The sequence below is a fragment of the Marmota flaviventris genome, chromosome 4 (assembly GCF_047511675.1).
Source record: "Marmota flaviventris isolate mMarFla1 chromosome 4, mMarFla1.hap1, whole genome shotgun sequence".
Taxonomy (NCBI): Eukaryota; Metazoa; Chordata; class Mammalia; order Rodentia; family Sciuridae; genus Marmota; species Marmota flaviventris.
This window is the reverse complement of record NC_092501.1, coordinates 132,175,815-132,194,924: the sequence shown is the minus strand read 5'-3', so window position 1 is coordinate 132,194,924 and position 19,110 is coordinate 132,175,815. Positions and strand designations below refer to the sequence as shown.

The window sequence follows — 19,110 nt, the reverse complement described above, 5'->3', positions numbered from 1 at the left end:
GAAGTAGTTTTAGACATTTCAACGATTAAGTACTCCAGGACTGCTTGTTAGCAGAGACTGTACTTGTTCCATCTCCGGGGGCAAGGCTTGGTTCTAGAGGGATTGTTCCCCTTTCCTCCAAAGGAAATACCAGATTTGAATAAACATGTGATTAAAAGGTTTAACTCAAGTACTTGATAGCTAAACAAACAAAAATTTCTAATGAAGAGCTTATTCTAACAATTATAAGTAAAGAAAGACACCAAACCATTTAAAGATAATTTATGTACATTTATGGCTTTATACAATTATAGCAAAGATTGTTCTTGTGTCTGTAAGTACATCAGCATCATCAGGCACTTCTCAGAGGGTATCAGAACAGGGACATGGAATCTGCACTGTTACTAAACTCATGTGGAAATGCGGGAGGGCGTGACTATCCTGACGGGACTTACATGGCCACCCTGGCCACAGTGCCAGGCTGGGCCCCACCTCAAGAAGAGGCCAATTTTAATGCCAAGCTATTTGTTTGCATAAACCACACTGTACTTTTAACTGAATGATTACTCCCAAACTGAAACCACTAGAGAAACTTCTAATTTTAAAATCAGTTATAAATTAGGAACTCTTAAGAACTAGAAGAATTTCAAGTTTGGGGTGGGAGCCTGAGGGAATATTGGTAACATATACTGAGCAGCTGAACAAGTCCAAATTGTACACCTTTGGAGAACTATTTCCATTTTAAGTATCCTTATCCTTTTCTTGGCATGTTCCACTGATTTACTGCTAACTGAGATACAATTTGCTAATCAACCTAGACTTTGTCAGTTTGTCAAAGCAGAACTTTCCAAGTAATGCATCTATTACCTAAATATAGTCCATACATCTATATTACGGAAACAATACATCTTTATATTTAAAATATCTGAATAGCTCTATAATACAATATGCTTTTAATAACAGTACAAACCAGAGGAAATAAATCAAACAAGGCTGCATAGGTGATATCATTTGCACATTTCACAAAGCAATCATGTACAATAATATACTAATTATTCCAGAAAGTCAGTATTCTTACAGAAAAAGAACTCCCGGAGGCCACATGATGTTTACTTTCCAAATAGACAAGATGCTTTTCCCTGGACTTTCGGTACACAGAGAGGTGTCCAGGATTTATATTTGGGCTTTAACACCAAGAAAAATGGGGCATGGGTTGTAGAGTGAGCAGGACAAACTCAGGAGGAAGAAATACCTTCCAAAAGTCATTCTACGAAGTAGTAAGAGTTTACAGTGATTTCAGCTGTAGATGCCTCTGCAATGAACGCCAAGGCTCCCTCTGTAATGGTGAAGCGATGGTATGTGAGGGAAGGAAAATGAGAAGACACAGGAACAGAAATGAGCACCCGAGTTCTTCAACACCAACAAGTTCTATTATGTATGCAGGAGGCTCTGCTTGGGGGAAACTAAGCTTTCTAAAACAAGCCATGTTTTGGAGTGCCCGAACAGAAAATGGTCAGAGGGGTGGCTGCTTAGAGTGTTTGGAACAGTAAAAATCACAGTGAGAAGCTTACAACAGAGCCGGCCTACTGCTGGAAATCGATCATGAACACATGTGTTCTTGTTAAATGTGCAGGAAAAATGAAGCCAATGAAGATGCAATTAACATACTAGGAAAAAAGCAAGGGTGGTTTAGGCTGTGTGCACAGAAACCAGAGCCTTCTCAAGAAAGCAAAAGGAAAACTGTGTGCACCTGTCTCTTTCTGGGATGATTTCAGACTTTCCACATGATTTACATGATTTGAAACAGACTGAATGGGAGGCGAAGCCAATTGACCTAGTCTATCAGATTCAGGTAACTGGAAAGTATTAAAACGTAATGCTCACAGTTATAGTTTAGGTTGCTAAAGGCTGAAGAAATTGTCAAATTCTTTACTTAAACTAAAGCTTTTAAAATAAATTCAAATATACAGCTTACAGATGGTTTTCCAATTAATTGCCCCAATTTTTAAACAAGTTCTATTCCATCTGGTTGTCATTTGTACTTATGAACATAAAGCATTCTAAAAAATCACTTAAGTCCCACTTTTAAAACTTCTTCCCTTCAACTTTGCAGGACAGAAGAGAAAGGGACAGAGTGAAGACTAACATGATTCCTCAAGACAGAGCTACAAAATCAACCATCAGGACCGAAATCAGAGCAGTTATAAGGAACACTTTTACTGAAGCATAACTCAAAAAGGTTAAGCTAAAAGAAACCCCAAATTTGACAAAAGAGTATTATTTTTAGATGCAGGTGCCCCTTCTGATTTCCAAACATTATGAGGCCTCCCCGGAGTAACTGCAACGATGCCACACACAGGCATCTATCAGAAGACTGGACACTATGCGGCACACATAGTTCACAGGGCAAGATAAGGTGAAATTTCTTAAAAATACATACATAAAAACATATTAAGTTCTTCTAAATACAAAACACAAAGTAAGTGTCCATAACTATACATCACTTTCCTGCCCAAACAGGGCCAGAAACGTTGAGTATGCAGGTACTAATTACAATGATTTAAGATTAGTCAGAAACATCACCAAGTAGCATCCCAAGTGTACAAACCAGTTAAGCACGTATAAAATTAGTACTAATCCAGTTAGAAATACAAAATGAAAATCATGAGTGCTGCCCCAAATACCTGTGATTCCACAAATTTACAAGCAGACAATGTAACAAAGTAGACTCTAGTTTTAAGAAAACATTACAGTTCAATATCTATTCCAAAAATGATCTCAAGTTGCAACAATAACATCAAAAATCATTTATCTGGAAATTAGAACCATTTTAAGTGTTTGTACAAATTCGCAAATAACAAAATAAACAACAACAACAACAAAAAAAAAAAAATAGAAAAGACCTGTACAAGGCTGGCATTTAATCTATTTCCCCCCCAAAGTTTGATAAGTCCATTAATTCAGCAGATTGATAACAGGCTACTTGGTTCTCATGTGAATCCTGTGGCATGTGAACAGGTCCAAAGCTGTTTAATGGAGGTGCAGAATGAAGATCTTAGTTCTTTGTGATCACTTCAGCAGAACACAGGTGGTACAAACAAAAGTTCAACTTATCAAGACATGAGACCATCACAGTATTACAAAAAGAGTATAAACTTTCCTTGGACCAAATGGATATTCCAAAAAACAAAAACAAAACAACAACAAACCAAAAACACACAGATACAATTCTGTATCTACTGCTTATATACAAAACTTGAAAGCACACCAGGATCTGAAAGTCTTTTCTGCAATTATATGGTGTAGTGAGTTTGGCACTTCATTGTAATGAAATTTCCAATGGCACAGTCCTTATCTACAGCAGCACATAACCTGCAAACACTGGGCAAACATCCTGTACAGGAAAAGTGTCTTTGCTGCCAAGTCTGACGAAAGGAAAAAAGGATTTTGTGTGTGTGTGTGTGTGTGTGTGTGTGTATGTTAAATCAAGAAAACTAAAGGAGGGGTGAAGGACATCTTTGGACTGCTTCTCTCAGTTCCTGCTGTCAGACAATCTGAAGTACGTTCATAAGTGTAGCCTAGGGGGAAAAACACAAACATACACACATATACACACACAGTGAAAATACAGCCAAATTAAAATCAATTCAACTTCACAAACTAGAGTGATACACATACTTGGGGTGGGGGCTAGGGGAAGCTAGTGCTTTCTCAAACTGCTCTAAAAAATCATTCATTGGAAAAAAAGTTCCACTTTAAAAAGACCCCTTCAGCATTTGATTTGTATCAAATGTACTCATTTATTGAAGAGCTACTAAAAAGATGAAGCCATCTAACTGTCAAAAAATCTTTAAAGCAGTTAAAAAGATGCTTTCTTGTATTTTTAAGCTCAAAAGGCAAATGGATAAGCTGCAAAAAAGGGGAGTGGGGAATGGATAAAAGATGTCTTGCTGCAAGGGACAGTCAGTTGATATCAAGAAAGTCCTAACCATGGAGACACGTGGCAAATTACCGTGTTCCTCTCTTTTAAGTTCTACTCTTCAAGAGGCCTTTTGATATTGGGGTGAACTTACCTGCTCACTAACTCAGCCTGACACCCAGCTGTGTGTCGTTGTCTTGACACCGTGCGGGAAGCTTTGGTTGGGCAACACATTGTCAAAGTTAAAATCCAAGGTATCTCCATCCATGAGGTCGTTCCGAATTATGGATTCCATGTCACAGTCCAAGCGCTCAATAAACATGCCGTCCAAGTCACTAGGGAGCTTCTCCTGGTGGAGAACGCCCATCCTGCCATAGCCATTGCAGCTGCTCACTGAGGAGTAGCCACCCACGGCACTCATCTGCATGTGGTGGGGCAGAGGCACTTGTAAAGGTGTCTTCACTGGGGTCAGGCGGTTCATACCCGAGGTGTGAGGCATGGTGTTCACCGTGTGGGGCAGGGCACGCCCATTAACTGCAGATGTTTGCTGGGCATGTCCAGGGTGGGTATGGGAGCTGGGATTCATCATTTTATTATGAGATGCCTGGTTGCCATAGGCTGGCATGACTGAATTAGGACCCAACATCACATTCTGGCCCAGAACCCGGCTGTTGGGTTGGGCCACCCCAGGATCAACTGATGACATAATGTCATTATGGGGAGGAGAATCAGAAGTAAGTAACTCCTTCAAGAGTCCCTGTGCACAGTTAAACTGATTCAATCCTCCATAGCTTGATTTGTTGTCCTGCAGTGTTTGCATAGGCATCTGGGACAAAGGGCTCATGCTGGACTGGCCATATGTATATTTTTGGTAGTTTGGACTGGGTGAGTTCAGACTGGTGCTTGGTGGTGCAAACGAGTAGCATGGTGTCTGCTGCATCATGCTGCCAGGTGATGACTGGGTTGAAACAGTTAATGACGTTGGGGATGACAGAAGGTTGAGATTATCCAAAAGGTTTTCCATGTTTTCAGGATTGCTTATCTCAGACAGACTGGGCAGAGTAGAAGCCATCTTTGAGGCAGATGGTGGGTACACCAGAGAATGCACATCCCCATCTCCCAGATCATCTTGTTCCGTCATAATGGGAGAAAGTCTCCCACTAATAGTACTAGCATTAGAGCTAGTTCGAGGGCGAAAGGTACTCCAGTTATCGAAGTCATCGTTGCTGTGGGAGCCAGGGCTCGCAGGCCACTTGGAAAACTGAGATCCAGGGCTGTCGCCAGCACCCTCCTGGCCAGACTGAAGGGATGCTTTTTTCTTGGCAGCTCGGCCTCGGCTCTTAGCAAATTTACTGTTGTTGTCCATGGATGCAGCTCTTCTCCTGGGGGATTTTCCACTCTTGCCTCCCTCTGGATTGAGCATCCACCAAGAACTTTTTCCAGTTCCTTCATTCTGTACACGTATGAACTTGCTGTGTAGAGACAGATTATGACGAATTGAATTCTGTAAAGCAAACACATAATGTCAGAAGTATAATACTTCTCCACTTGGAAAGTTAACTATTCAACATGTCTTATATGGAAGACAGGTAAAATTTTAGAAGAATTTATGGTACAGATTGAATCTGAACAGTCATAATAGCTCTAGACCCAATACAAAAGATCTCAAGCTGGTGTAGGAAAAATAGCACCTATATCTTTAAATTAAATAAGCATGAGTAAAAACACCTTTTTATATGGCTACATTTTATGGGGAAATTACAGGGACTGGTTTTAAAAACCACTAAAGTTGGGCAGGGGTTGTGGCTCAATGGTAGGCACTTGCCTAGCACATGTGAGGCACTGAGTTCCATCCTCAGCACCACATAAAATAGACAAATAAAATAAAGGTATTGTGTCATCTACAAATAAAAAAATCTTTTAAAAAACACTAAAGTTTTGCACACTGTAATGCTATGCAAACAGTAGTGAATATCAAAGTACCATCACGACCCCTTCCCATTCCATTATTCCTCAAATTGCTAGTTCTCTTAAAATGGAACAGGCCATTTATACCAAGTGAGAAGTTTTATTTCACTGGGCCCACATTATTGTGGGAGTGGGGAGATGAAACCAGATATATTCTCAGTTAAAACCTAGAAGCCTGAAAACTTTATACCTTGGAATTCCATTAGCCTTTCAAGTTGATAACAGGAAACAGTCAATCTTTTTGTATTTGAGAGAGTTAACTGACCAATAAAGGAAAAATTTCCATTCAAGTAGTACCCCTCTACCCTAATAACCAACTAACTCTATGACCTTGCATTAGGAGCTATATTCTGTCCAAAAAGGTAACTGGAGAGGACAAACAGGAGTGGAGGAACACAATTCTAAATTGTGTGTCTCCACTCTTTTTCTGAGGGATATGGGAAGAGCTTAGAGGGAGCTTAGAGGTATATTGTACAGACAAACCCACAACTGCAAATATATGAGGAAAAAGGACCACAGTTTCTTAGGCTTCAGCTGTAGACAAGGAAGCCCCAATATAATTCTCCTACTCAACACGTGGCCAGACTCCTGACATTTGGGAGAGCCTATGGGAAACAAATAGAGCTTATCTGACAGTTTCTGCCCCAGCACAGTTTGGGGCACAGTCACTGTCTGTTCAAGCAGCAGCCTCAGGAGCCTGATCTCTGGTGCGGGAGCAGGACACTGAATATATTAGACCCCTGAGTTCCTTGGCCTCCTCTGCCAAATGGGTGCAAGGTTCAGCTGACTGAGAACCCTCCCTCCCTGCAGTCCCTCTCTGGAGCCACAAAAAGGCTCTGTCCGGATTTGTGGTCACCCAGGGAAGTAGGTACACTACCCATATCCTCTTGCTATTGACCAGGGGCAAGGATGCCCCCAAGTACCCACCACTGCACCAGAGCAGATCCTCTGCACAGCAGGACAGTGCCAGGTTCACACACAACCCTGAGTTCTCTTTGTCTTTCTCACTGAAGGAGGTGGAAAACAGAAAGAGGGGTAGAAAACCTTGCTTTCTAAAAGAAGACACAAAAATCAGAAGGAAGCCCAATAGTCAGAGCTGAAAAAAACACATTTCAAAATGCTTTCGGTGCTACATTCTGTCCAAGAATTGCAGCACAGCAGCTATGTGACAAGCTCTTCTGCCAGGGTGCCCAGGACACAGGTCAAATACAGCTGAACAAAAGCTTTCCTGGCTTGGATGCTAGGCAGGTGCATGGGCACACAGCAGTGACAGTCTCTTGTTTCCAAGACTTTCTCTTCCCACCTATGATTTATCCCCAACTCAAGACATGCCACAAGGAGGACACAGAGGCCATAAAAGATTTCCCGAAGAGGCTGAGGACTACATTTCTCTGTGTTCAATTTCATTCCCATAGATCCCCAAAATCTCACAGAAAGGCCTCCTCTCTCTCTCTCTCTCTCTCTCTCTCTCTCTCTCTCTCTCAGCTACAGACTTATCTGCTATGCCCACAAAACTCTAGCAACCCAAGTTCTCAACTCTTTCTTAAAAGCAGCAGCCTGCCTGGAGGAGCACTGGAATGCAGCCAAGCGCTATGACCCTGCACCCTGGAACGCTGTCTACACACTGGAAGTCTGGGCATTTGCACAACATTCCATCATGACAGTTTTGTTCTCTGAACACAATAGACACACAGATAAGCTCAGATGAAACCTCTGGAAGAAAGGAAGCTTGACTCCTGTCCCTGTCACATTTAGTTAATGATAAAAGAGGAGAAAGATCTTCCCAGATAGCAGCTTCCTGGTTGTCTACACTGACCTGGGGAGAGTGGAGTGCAGCTTTACAACACCCAAGATGCAAGTGCAATTGAGGGCAGTGTTAACAAATACCACAGGAGACATCACAATGAAATCAAAAAAGTTCAAGAAGGTTCACTAATGCAGGTGGGACATATACTAATTCAGTACTCATTTTTTTTTTTTTTTAAAGCCATAGCAATCCCTTACTTATCAAAACATCACATTGCATATTTTTCTAAGAGGACATTTCAGGTCACTCTTTGAGTAAGAGAGCTGTCTACTAACTCTGCCAACAATTAAAAAAAAAAAATTTTTTTTTTTTTTTTTCCGAACAGGAAAAGGTTCGCTGTGCAGGGCTTGTTACATAAATTCCTGTTTTTCACACAGCCAGGAGGACATTAAAGAAGCTATGATTTCTATGGGGCGGGGTTTGGAAAGATGAATCTTGTAAAAATATGTGCTGCTATTACTGATGTTGTGTCTGTACTTCTATGCTGGACAAGAGTGTTATTCACACATGAGACTGTGGCAGAACCATCTGAGACTGCTGGACTCTGAGACACTTTGCTTTTGAACTCCCAACAATTCTTACCTGAGGAAAAAGGCAATGGGTGAGGACCAAGACTCATGTACTACCAATCACACCAATCCTGTGTTTCTGCATGATGCTATCAGAGAAAGAGCCAATACTCAATAAACGTGTGCTGCTGACTGATCCCCAAAACATTAGAGAGGCATGATGTCTTACATCCACACCATGTATCATAATTCATGTAGCAATTAATGCCAATCCACATTGGAACCTATACTGTTCTAGGAGAAGGACACAAGAAGGATCAGACAGAGTCTGCCCTCTGTAAGTTTTATGACCTAAGAAGAGATCAAATGACACACATAGGACTGTCCAGGATCATTGACCTTTTTTACTCCAAAGCTGTTACCCCCACACACAGCTTCTGTCTCAGTCCAAATATCCTTTTCTTCTGAAAGCATTTCTTGATAATCCATACATCCAGCAGCTCTGTAACACGGGACACCTTGCTTAGCCAGTTTATGCCTCTGCTATGTGGGGCCCAGGGCATCTGGCTCCCCATGCACTGTGAACTGTTAATGTGAACACAGGAGCCTTGTCTATCTTCCTGTGCCTGATCTCCTCACAGCAGCATCATCAAGTAGGCGCTGGAGCATCTGCTGGACAGACTCATAGCTCCTACATTGACAAGGCTTTGAGAAGATTTAATAAAATAATACGTGTATAAAATGCTTGCCTCAATCAAAATTAGTGATGTTATTGTTATCACTACCAGGATAATGGTATCTACAGAATAATCTGTTTTGCAGACTTATCTATATTATAAATGTTGGTCTCATTTCCTTATAATCATACCTTCCACTTTTCCCACTAACATGAGGCTTTTATGTTCTTTACTTGAAAGACAGGCTGGTCTGGGAGAAAAGTTATGGTATTTTCTTTACACACCAGGTACTGTCTCCATCAATGTATTTGCTGACCAGTGGCACCAGAATCCTCAAGCATCCTTAAGACACTGCTACTGCGCCGCACATGCTTGCTGGTATTCTGGACACGGGCAGCATGCGTGGAAAAAGTAGCAGCAGGTATCATAGCAGGCTTTTCATGGTCTCTGTCAGAGACTCCATGGAGGTCGTTCTGAGTGAACTCCACTGTGCTGTTCTACCACCCAGCCAAAGGAGCTAGGCACTGAGGGGGACCTCCAGAGACTCCCTGAGAACATAGGACAAAATCATTTTACACATGTCCTGCCCAAGGTGCTCTTAACTCTAACCTAAAGCCAGGCATTGAAGTTCAGGAGGCAATCTTTACAAATTTTTTTTTACTTTGATTTATTGGTATTTATTAATTTATGCAGTACTAGGTATTGAACTCAGTTAGAACTTGCCCATGCCAGGCAAATGCTCTACCACTGAGCTACATCCCCCTGCACCTAGTTTAAAAATTTTAACTCATTCTTCTAAAATTCATATTCAAGAATGTGTTATATTAATGTATAAAATATATTTGAATTATATCAATAAATCTTGTGTCAAAGGATATACGTGTTTTTTTTAAAAATCATTTAGAGACCACTAGTGTATTATAATAGACTTCTAGGAGCCTGACACTCCAACTAAGAACAAGAGAGCAGAACCAGCCTTGAGTGGAGTCTAGAATTTCTCTGCACCTCCTATCATCCCCACCCCACCTCCAAGGCCTGGTTTTGAAGGGTGTGGTCTTGCCTTCTATTTGTGGCTCTTTGCTCCTGCCACTGAGAGCTGAACTGAGCCTGATCTTCCTGGACACTTCTCTTCACCCTGGGCTTCTCTGATCCCAGGTTCCCTGAGTCTTGTCCTTTCACCAAAGCTACCAGCTCAGATGCCTGTATGGAGACTACCACCTGCCAGCCAGGGTATTACGACTGGTGCTCTATTCCACGTTTCTCCTTGGCAATTTTAAGAATATTCTGGTTTCTGTGTTCAATCAAAAATATGACAAAACCATCAACGTAAGCAGAACACATCATGTTCATTACAGTCTGGCTTTCAAGCTTATGTAGCATAACATATGTTCTACTTTATAATTTACTGCTGTCAATCGATCTCATCCTTGGAACAACCCTATGAAGCAGGTATTATTGACCCCACTTTAGTAATGGGGAAACTGAGGCACGAAAAGTTTATTTTTCCAGTTAAGACCTCAAAACAAGTTTGTGTAACTGTACCTGTAACACTGCTGCTGGCTGACAAAATCACCTCTTGGGATTTGCCATCATTATGAAGAATCAAAGGAACCCACTTCAGACTAAAGTGTGCCCCTTGAGGGAGCAGAAATAATTCTGTTTATTAGTTTACAAAACTCATTTTCTGCCTTAATGAGTGATAAATTTATGCAACATGATTTGCTTTTATTCCAATGGGTTACCCTTTATGGCAGGAAGCTATAGCAGTTCAAGTGTGAATTTCAGAGAGACACATCATCCTAGGAAAGACTGTGTAAAGAGGCTTTGGGAACTCCCAGGAAATGGCAAAATCCCCAGAGACACCCCCCTCCACCTCCCGCCTCAGCTGCCTGGAACTGCCACCAGCTCTGAGCAATGGTGTTGGTGACAGCCATCGGATCCAACATAAAGAACGTCATACTAAGAGATCATAACATATGACTAAATGGACTTGTTCTAGAAATTTTAAAAATTCCTTCAAAATATCAGATAAGCTAAATTTTCCCAAAACATCTTATCTAATTCTGTGAACTTTCTCAATGCGTGCAATTGTTGTGCAGACACTCCCAGCATGGCCTTTATTCCCTCCTCCTGTTTCCTCTCTTTTACACCATCTCTTCCTACACTTCCACAAGTCAAAATAAACTAAAGAGAAAGTAGGAAAAATCTCTATTCAACACCGAGTTCCCATTAGAGTTGCTAGTAAAACAACAACTTTTAAAAATAAAACAAACACAAGGAAAACACGTGACCTTTAGTCAATTTTTTTTTTCCCGTGTATGAGGGGTGTTTTAACGGGGGACTGAACTCAGGGGCACTCAGCTACTAAGCTATATTCCCAGCCCTATTTTGTATTTTATTTAGAGACAGGTTCTGAGGGGCTTTGCTTTTGTTGAGGCTGGCTTTGAACTTGAGATCCTCCTGCCTCAGCCTCCTGAGACACTAGGATTGCAGGCATACATCACCATACCTAGCTAGTCAATTACAAGTAATGTCAATAGACACCTTATCAATAGCATGTAATCCGACATTAAAAAAGGTATTGTAACAAAGGTCTGCTACAGATAGATAATCTATACACTTACACACCTGCAGGGCTAATTTACACTTACACCTGATGTTCTTTCATTAAGGTGATTTCACCTACCAGAACACCTTCCTTTACACATGAACATCCTGAAGAACACCCATTTACACTGAGGTCTTAAGAGTTTTTTCTATGATCCCAGAACTATGGACAGAGACTCATGGCCTCATAAAACCGAAAACACTCTAGTCGTCTAATACTTGTGGGGTTTGTTTGTTTTCTAGGGAAAATGGTGTTCTGGAATATTAAAATGCATATGGAAAACTCATGGGTGTTTATTTACAAAGAGTAGAACCACATGTGGCTTTAGTCCTAGAAGAAATTTAAAGTAAGTATCAAGAACATATAATGAATGACCTTCTCCCCAGCCAATCTAATCCTTAGCTACAGTTTGTCAAACCACTACAGAAATACATTTAGCTCTAAAACCTTTATCTGACTCAGATCATGGGAGATAATGCTCTCATGCAAGACAATACCAAAAAGACACAGGTTAGAACTTGGGTGTTGAGAGAAGTCTTATGCATCTGGAAGATGCCTAGTACAGCACAACCTAAGATGTCATCTCTAGAGTCAGCCCTGGCTGGACCACTCTGGGCAATTATGCTTGTAAAACAGCCATTAGTATCACAGAGGACTGTGAGGGACTAAATGGCATACATGCATATACCTGACACACAACCTGATGCAAAGTTAAGGCAATAAACACTGGCTATTTTGTTATAGGAAGTAAAGGAATATATAAACAGGAATTTTTAAGCCATCATGAATGGTTCCAACTTGATTAAGTCATTCATCACAAACTTCCTGTTTAACAGGCTTCCTCAGGCTTATTACCATGTCCTCACAACTGAGCTGCAATCCTTCACTTACAGAAAATTCTTTCCGTAGGAAGACTATAGATTTAAAAGTTTGAATTTTTAGTGTATTCTGTCAGCTTTTTTGGTGACCTATTTGGAACAAAGTGTGTCCACGCAGTTGTTCAAGGAGAGGGAGACAGACCAGTTGACTGATGAGAGATCATATCCAGGATGGCAACTATCAGAATGATGCTCTTTCTCAAACACCACTCACTCCTGACCATTTATACTTTATGAAAAACAAACCCTAAAAGAGCCTCCAAGACTGAAGGAGAGGCAGGGAGTTCCAGGACATACAACATATTGCAGGGCATGTTTGGTAAAGAGGCAAGTTACAAGTGATGGGTCCATGGTATTAAGAAACAAAGAAGGAAGGTGGTGGCACCACTGTCCTAAAGGACCAGCAGGAGGATGTTCTCAATGGAGAAAACAGAGGATGATCTATGGTTTGCCAGTGAATATCCTTTTTATCAGCCAATATCCTATTTCAGAATAACACTTCAGCCTATAACTTCATACATTTAGAATTGAAGGAAAAAAACCTTCCAAGATAGAACAGAAAGTGCATTGAATGGTATTAAACTATACCAAGCTTTTGCTTCTCAGAAGGCAATAATTTTTAAAAAGTACAAAGCTTCCTTTTACCATGAATCTTAACTGTGTCCCACAGGAAAGCCCTGTATCAAAGGAAGCTACTACAGTTTCATGGAAGGTAGGACAAAAATTTTAATTTTCAGAATGAGAACATGGAAATCTCATACCATTCAGTGCTGTGTGCTCTATGCACTATCAGAAACAAAGTCTCCGAAAAGACAAAACAACCAACAAGCATCTAGGGGAAGATCACCAAATCACCAGGCATTCATCTTAATCACTGTCCTTCTATAACCTCTGCCTCTGCTTAAGCTGAGCCTGGAAAACATGACACTTCATAGGCTTGGGCCTAATACTGCCACACAAGCCAACAAGGCCAAATTTCCAATGAGTGTCATCAACCCTGGCTAATAAGGTTCCAGTGGTGAATATCCAGAGACTAAATTTCACTTAGCTAAATTTCTTTTAAATGCCTTGGTCTTGGGGCGGGGTTGTGGCTCAGTGGTAGAGCACTTGCCTCTCATGTGTGAGGCACTGGGTTCGGTCCTCAGCACCACATAAAAATAAATAAATAATAAATAAAGATATTGTGTCCATCTACAATTAAAAAATATTTTTAAAAATGCCTTGGTCTTTTTTTTAAAAAGGGGGTCCATAGGCTCCCAAGGATTTCAAAGTGGAGCTTGTTTCTCCAGGGATTAATTCCGTTTCCATGCAGCATACAGGCATGCTTGGTGACCCTTTAACTCACTCACCACCTCCTCCCCAGGGAAGCACAGAGAACAGGTAACTGCCAAGGCCACGTGGGCATCTATAACTCTTCTACCAGTTCATCTCGTAATCTAAAAGAGCCATCCTTTCAGAAACTTCAATTTACCTAACTACCTAGAATACACACTCTCTTTCCTTCTTTCGCCAAATGGCTGTCTCACAAACACAGGGCCCCACCAGAGGAGAATATTAAGAGGAAACTCATTTGTTGCTAAAGTAATTCTGCTGTTTCCTAATGAAAATCTGTGTCTATTTTATAGGCCATACCTTTTTTTTTTTTTTTTTTTTTCCTAATCTGCAATGGTTCTACAAACCCACAGCATTACAATGCAATTAACTATCTTATCTATTTGGCTACCTCAAGAATAAGGCAAAACAAGATAAAATCCAAAAACAAAGAGCACATTAGGAGTTATTCTCTCCCAATGAAGAACTTAAATTAAGCATAAAAGGGAGCAATAGCAGATCAATAGCTGAATCAATTTTAAAGTTTTCTAAAATTTTAAAAATTAAAGTGAATTCTAAAGTATTTGGTCAGAGTTATAGTGATGAGCTCATTAATCCTATTCATGTTAGGTAAATGTATACTCAAGATGTGTGCCCTAAATTGTTTTTTAAAAAGAAAACTTGATGGATATATTCAGAAGAACACTGAAACTGAAACTTTGACAAATTAAAAAATCTCTAGAACAACATTTCACTCATAGGAATGAACTAGCTAAAATTGCTTTTTCTTCTGAATATGTCTATTATCTGGAAAATCTAAGGAACAATTAATTCACTGGATACATAGTGTATTTACTAAGAACTGCTAACTCTAAGTAAATAGAATAAGATAAAGCACAAAGTTTAGGCTTATCTGTTGTTCTGTTTTTGTTTTCTATTTTGGAATCCAGAGATGATGATATTAATTACAAAAAGAGCACCAATAATTGCAATGTAGGGTTCTCCTGTAAGGTTTGCACAGAATCCATCAGCTTGCCTGTTCTGTTAGTTAGGAAGCCAAATGCAACTATGACTCATGACCATGAAGTATACACTGCTGGGGGTTATCTCCCAAAAATTCTTAAAAGCTTGTCCCAAATCATATAGGTATCAAAATTTGTCGGCTGACCCAATACTAGCAAAACTATTTGGTCCCAGGATTACACTAAGGTAAAATTCCCCCCACTGTGGAGACAGCCCAAGCCAGGGCTGTTCCCAGGTTTTCCACAAGCAACAGGGACCACATCACTAAGTAGAATGCAACTCTACTCTAATAAGACTCAGTAGCTGTCTGTTGTGTAGCAACCCTACTCACTATACCCTCCTTCCAAACAACACTAAAGATGTGGGACCACCCACACCAACTGCTGTTCTCTCAGCACCACCACAGCCCCAGCCTATTCAAGGACTCCAAAATATCTGCAAACATCTCAGGAGTGCCGTGAACCCTCAAGACCCTCCACAATGTATCTACCCAAAAGTGATGCCTCCCCACAATAGACAAAACACCTTAATTCTCTATAAGACCAAGTTTCGCCCAATGTCAGCAACCATGCTTTGCGCTACATTTCCACCTATGGCTGCCACGGTACACACACGTAATCCCAGTCTTAGGAGTCTGAGAAGAACCCAAGTTCTAGTGAGGCCAGCTTCAGCAACTTAGCAAACCCTGTGTCAACATAATAAATAAAAAGGGCTGGAATGTAGCTCATTAGTAAAGTGCCCCTGGGTTCAATCCGTAGTACCAAAAAAAAAAAAAAAATACACCTCTGTTTGAAAACTAAACTGAACATAAAAGGTGTATGAGTAGCAGCCTCCTGTCTTGCATAGTCACAGAAGTAAGTTTGGTGATGCCCACAAAGGGCTGGCAGCCTACGTCTAGTCTTAGTCAAGACAGGCCAAGGACAGTTCCAAGTTAAGTATGTCCTGTGTCAGCTTTAAATAACCTAGAACATCCCACTATGAATTCTTTGGGCTCTAGAGAAGAAAGTGTGTTAAGCAGGACAAGAAAGGAACACTGAACCACCCAAGGGCCTACATAGGAGTGAGGGCAGTTCTTTGTACTAAACTCTTTTAAGAATGCAGTTTGAACCCCTGCCTTTTTTTTGGAAACATGAATAAAACTGTAATCATGAATTCAAAGTATAATACTATCTTCATAAATCTCCAAAGATAAAAACTCATAGCTGCCTCTAAGTTAGGAATATCATTTTTAGGAAGGTACTGAGCTCTTAACACACTGATTACTCACATTGGGGGATGAAAAAAAAAAAGAGCATTCTGTACAATTAGTTTTGCCTTAAAAATGCGATAGACAAACTAGCAAAGGATGAATGAATGATCAATCAAATGAACCATCTTAGGATGATTCAAACCAGTAGAAAATGAGAGTTTCATACACACCAATAATTAGTGATGGTACACCTTAAACTCCTTTCTTTGGAATTTTAGCCCTCCTTCTTTTTCAGTGTTATCATTTTTAACTTCCTCTAAAAGAACTGAATAGCTACTATTATGGATGGACTCTTGCACACACTACAATTAAAAAAAAAAATCTTTTCCAAGCTACTACATTCAAAATGGTACTCTAAGATATATGTGCATGTGTGACTCATCACTATATATGTTTACTGGGCAACACAAAGCAATGCAGAGTGCCTTTCTTTTCTTGAAATTATACATTTGCCAATATGATTGAGTAGAAAGAGTTTGTATGTATCTGTAAGTAAGGTCATTAACTTTCCATGTGAACCTGAGTTGTACGATGCCCTGGGCCTCAGTACCATACGACCCAAAGGTGTGCTGAGAAGATGAAATGAGAACATGTTTGGAAAATACAAAGCATGTTATAAATATAAGGAATGCTAACAATTTCAAGCGTATTACAGAATTCTTCAAGAAATTCATGATATTCTAGAATAAAACAGTTCTCTAGAAGAAACTGCTAGCTTTACTGTCACAGACACTTAAAACAACAAAGATGTAAGCAGTAGAATCAGATTAACAGATCACTTAAGCAATTTCAACTGCCCTCTAAGACTACTTTTCTCTAAACCGACATGTATTCTCTGGTATTTTAATTCATTTTCTGTATTTTTATTACAGAGAAAAGTAATTTAGTAAAATTCTGACAACCCTGTTAAGATAGCAATAGATGGTTCAAAACTGTTCCATGAATGAAAAAAAATAATTCTTCCTACCTACCTTCTAAGTTTTATGTCTTAATTATTTTTAAAAAGTGTATCATACATTTCTATCAAATAATTCATGCAGACAGACACTAATGTATTAGATATCCATTTTAGTCCTCAAAATAGCTATAAATTAAGCTAGGAATGTAGCAAGCAATTTTAGAACAAAATATACATTTTTTTATGAGTCTCCTCGGTTGGATTATTCAGCTGCAATTAGATATACACCTGACAATCCCAGAAGAAGCACGCAGAGAATCAGTGCTGGAAAGAACATGTCCAGTTGGTCTGTCCCAACAGATTCCAAACCTCTGCTGGGGGAATAGGATAAAGATACAAACCAAGGAGAAAAATTTCAGATTGTTGAGTAGGTCATTTTTATTGGGAGTACAAACCAAAGACAAACTTTTACCTCCATTCTTATCATTGAGAAATCTATGCAAGACCATGAGCAAAACCCTAGTTGAAGTAGATCTAATGACAATTACAGAATTAATTTATCTCCAATCACATTTTAACAACATACATTAGGATTTGGGAACATAACCAAATCAATACCAAGAGAAGCAATTTCATTCAACAAGTATTAACTGAACCCCCACTGTATACTAGGTATTGTGGAATGACAAAGAGGCATAAGAAACTCTTGCCTCCAACTGTCATGCTATACAAATGGAAGGTGACAACAAAAAATGTATAGTGGCGCATGCTCAAAACAAGAATGAAAAGACCAGAACTGGAATTGGAACTAGAACATGAATGAAAGGCAGGATTTGGACTGCTGGAGAAAAGGAGAAGGAAATTATTGATGTGAAGGCAGAAAATGCATTAAAGTTGATGGGCATACATGTGATTGTTAAGACCATGTGTTTTAAGTGTCTGTGACAGTAAATCTGTATTCCAATCTGGTCATCATACTTTATGTCCGAGTTCTCTTAAATGAATGACTTGAAATTACTAACAGCACTGAGTGAATTGCTGAGTATTAAGTGTTCCATGGGTACAAAGTGTTCAATGAGTATTAGCTATCAGTATTTGTTAAGGAAAAAAAATTTACAATGCTAGCAATGCATATCTGGGGAAGAAAGGAGGTTAGCACTATATCTGAGTATATCTGAGTTCAGAAAAAGAATGGGGGAACCTAAAACACCAGCTCAGAGCGTGTATTTTATTTACACAGAACACACAGAAGACCAAGGAAGAGGTCAGAAGCCAACAGTATGAAGCTGTAATGGACAACCTAGAGAGAGTGCCAAATCATCTTCCCACCCCAATGGTGGGAAAGGAGGAGAATTAGGCTCTACTTGGAGAGGAGGAAGATATTTTTGATTATCCAAAAATTTAAATATGTGTGGGTGTTTGTATTTTTATGTGCACATAAATTTCTCTTGATAAGTAAAAGCATCTGCTGTGGTTTGTTCCTCTATGGGTTCATGTGTTGGAAGCCCAGTCCCCGAGGTGGTGGGACTTCGAATAGGCAAGTCGTAGTGGGTGGTAACTGCGTCACGACCACCCTGGTGAAGAGATTAAGTTAGCGCTGGTCTCACAGGCACAGGTTAATTCTCCTGAGAGGAAGTTGTTATAAATGAGCAAGCCTGGCCCCTCCTCCTAGATCTTGCTTCTTTTCTTGCCATATGACCTCTTTCAAAACCACCCACTCATCACCCTCACATTTACTCCCACCATGTAATGCCACCTGCCACGTTGCATTACAGCCCGGGAGCCTTCAGTAGACACTGGCATCATACAGAACCAGTTTAGAATTTCTGGCTACCAGAATGATAAACCAAAACCTCTCTTCTTACTGTCTTACTTACCCTCAGATATTTTGTTATAGCAAAACGAAATGAACAAAGCATCTCAGGAAGCTGCTGTCTTTGGGTACGGTTCTTCCCCATCATGAAAGGCATGCCCGGTTCCTTTCCCATTTAACAGAATGCCTCTACAGCCTGGGCAGAGAGGAGGGATTCTAAACACAAGTGTCACCCTTAGGACTTCCTCACTCTCAAAATGATGGGGTTTTATGTATAGGCAGCTGTTTGTCTTTCATCTTATGACTAATATGATACTTGGTTGTTTTGGAACTCATGGTCTTATCTCTAATTTTGTTCTCAGCCAGAGGAGGGCAGGATACTCGGGAGGGGACCATTTGTTTTGAAAATAAAATTTAAAAGTCTCCCTTCATGAAGTCTGCTGTGTTTTCAAGTATTTTATCTATCGTTCT

At 40.1% G+C, this 19,110-nt stretch overlaps 1 protein-coding gene across 1 annotated transcript in view; it reads right to left on the bottom strand.

Annotated features, from left to right (window-relative positions):
* Positions 1-245: 245 nt before the first annotated feature.
* Positions 246-19,110, bottom strand: part of Foxo1 (forkhead box O1) — a 93,377-nt gene continuing 74,512 nt past the window's right edge. Inside the window, exons 2-3 of the mRNA XM_027928809.3 lie at positions 4,053-5,402; positions 246-3,557 (exon numbers count right to left, since the gene is read on the bottom strand). Of these exons, the coding sequence (XP_027784610.1) occupies positions 4,065-5,402 (1,338 nt within the window). The 3' untranslated portion in view covers positions 246-3,557; positions 4,053-4,064. The remainder of the gene's footprint in view (positions 3,558-4,052; positions 5,403-19,110) is intronic.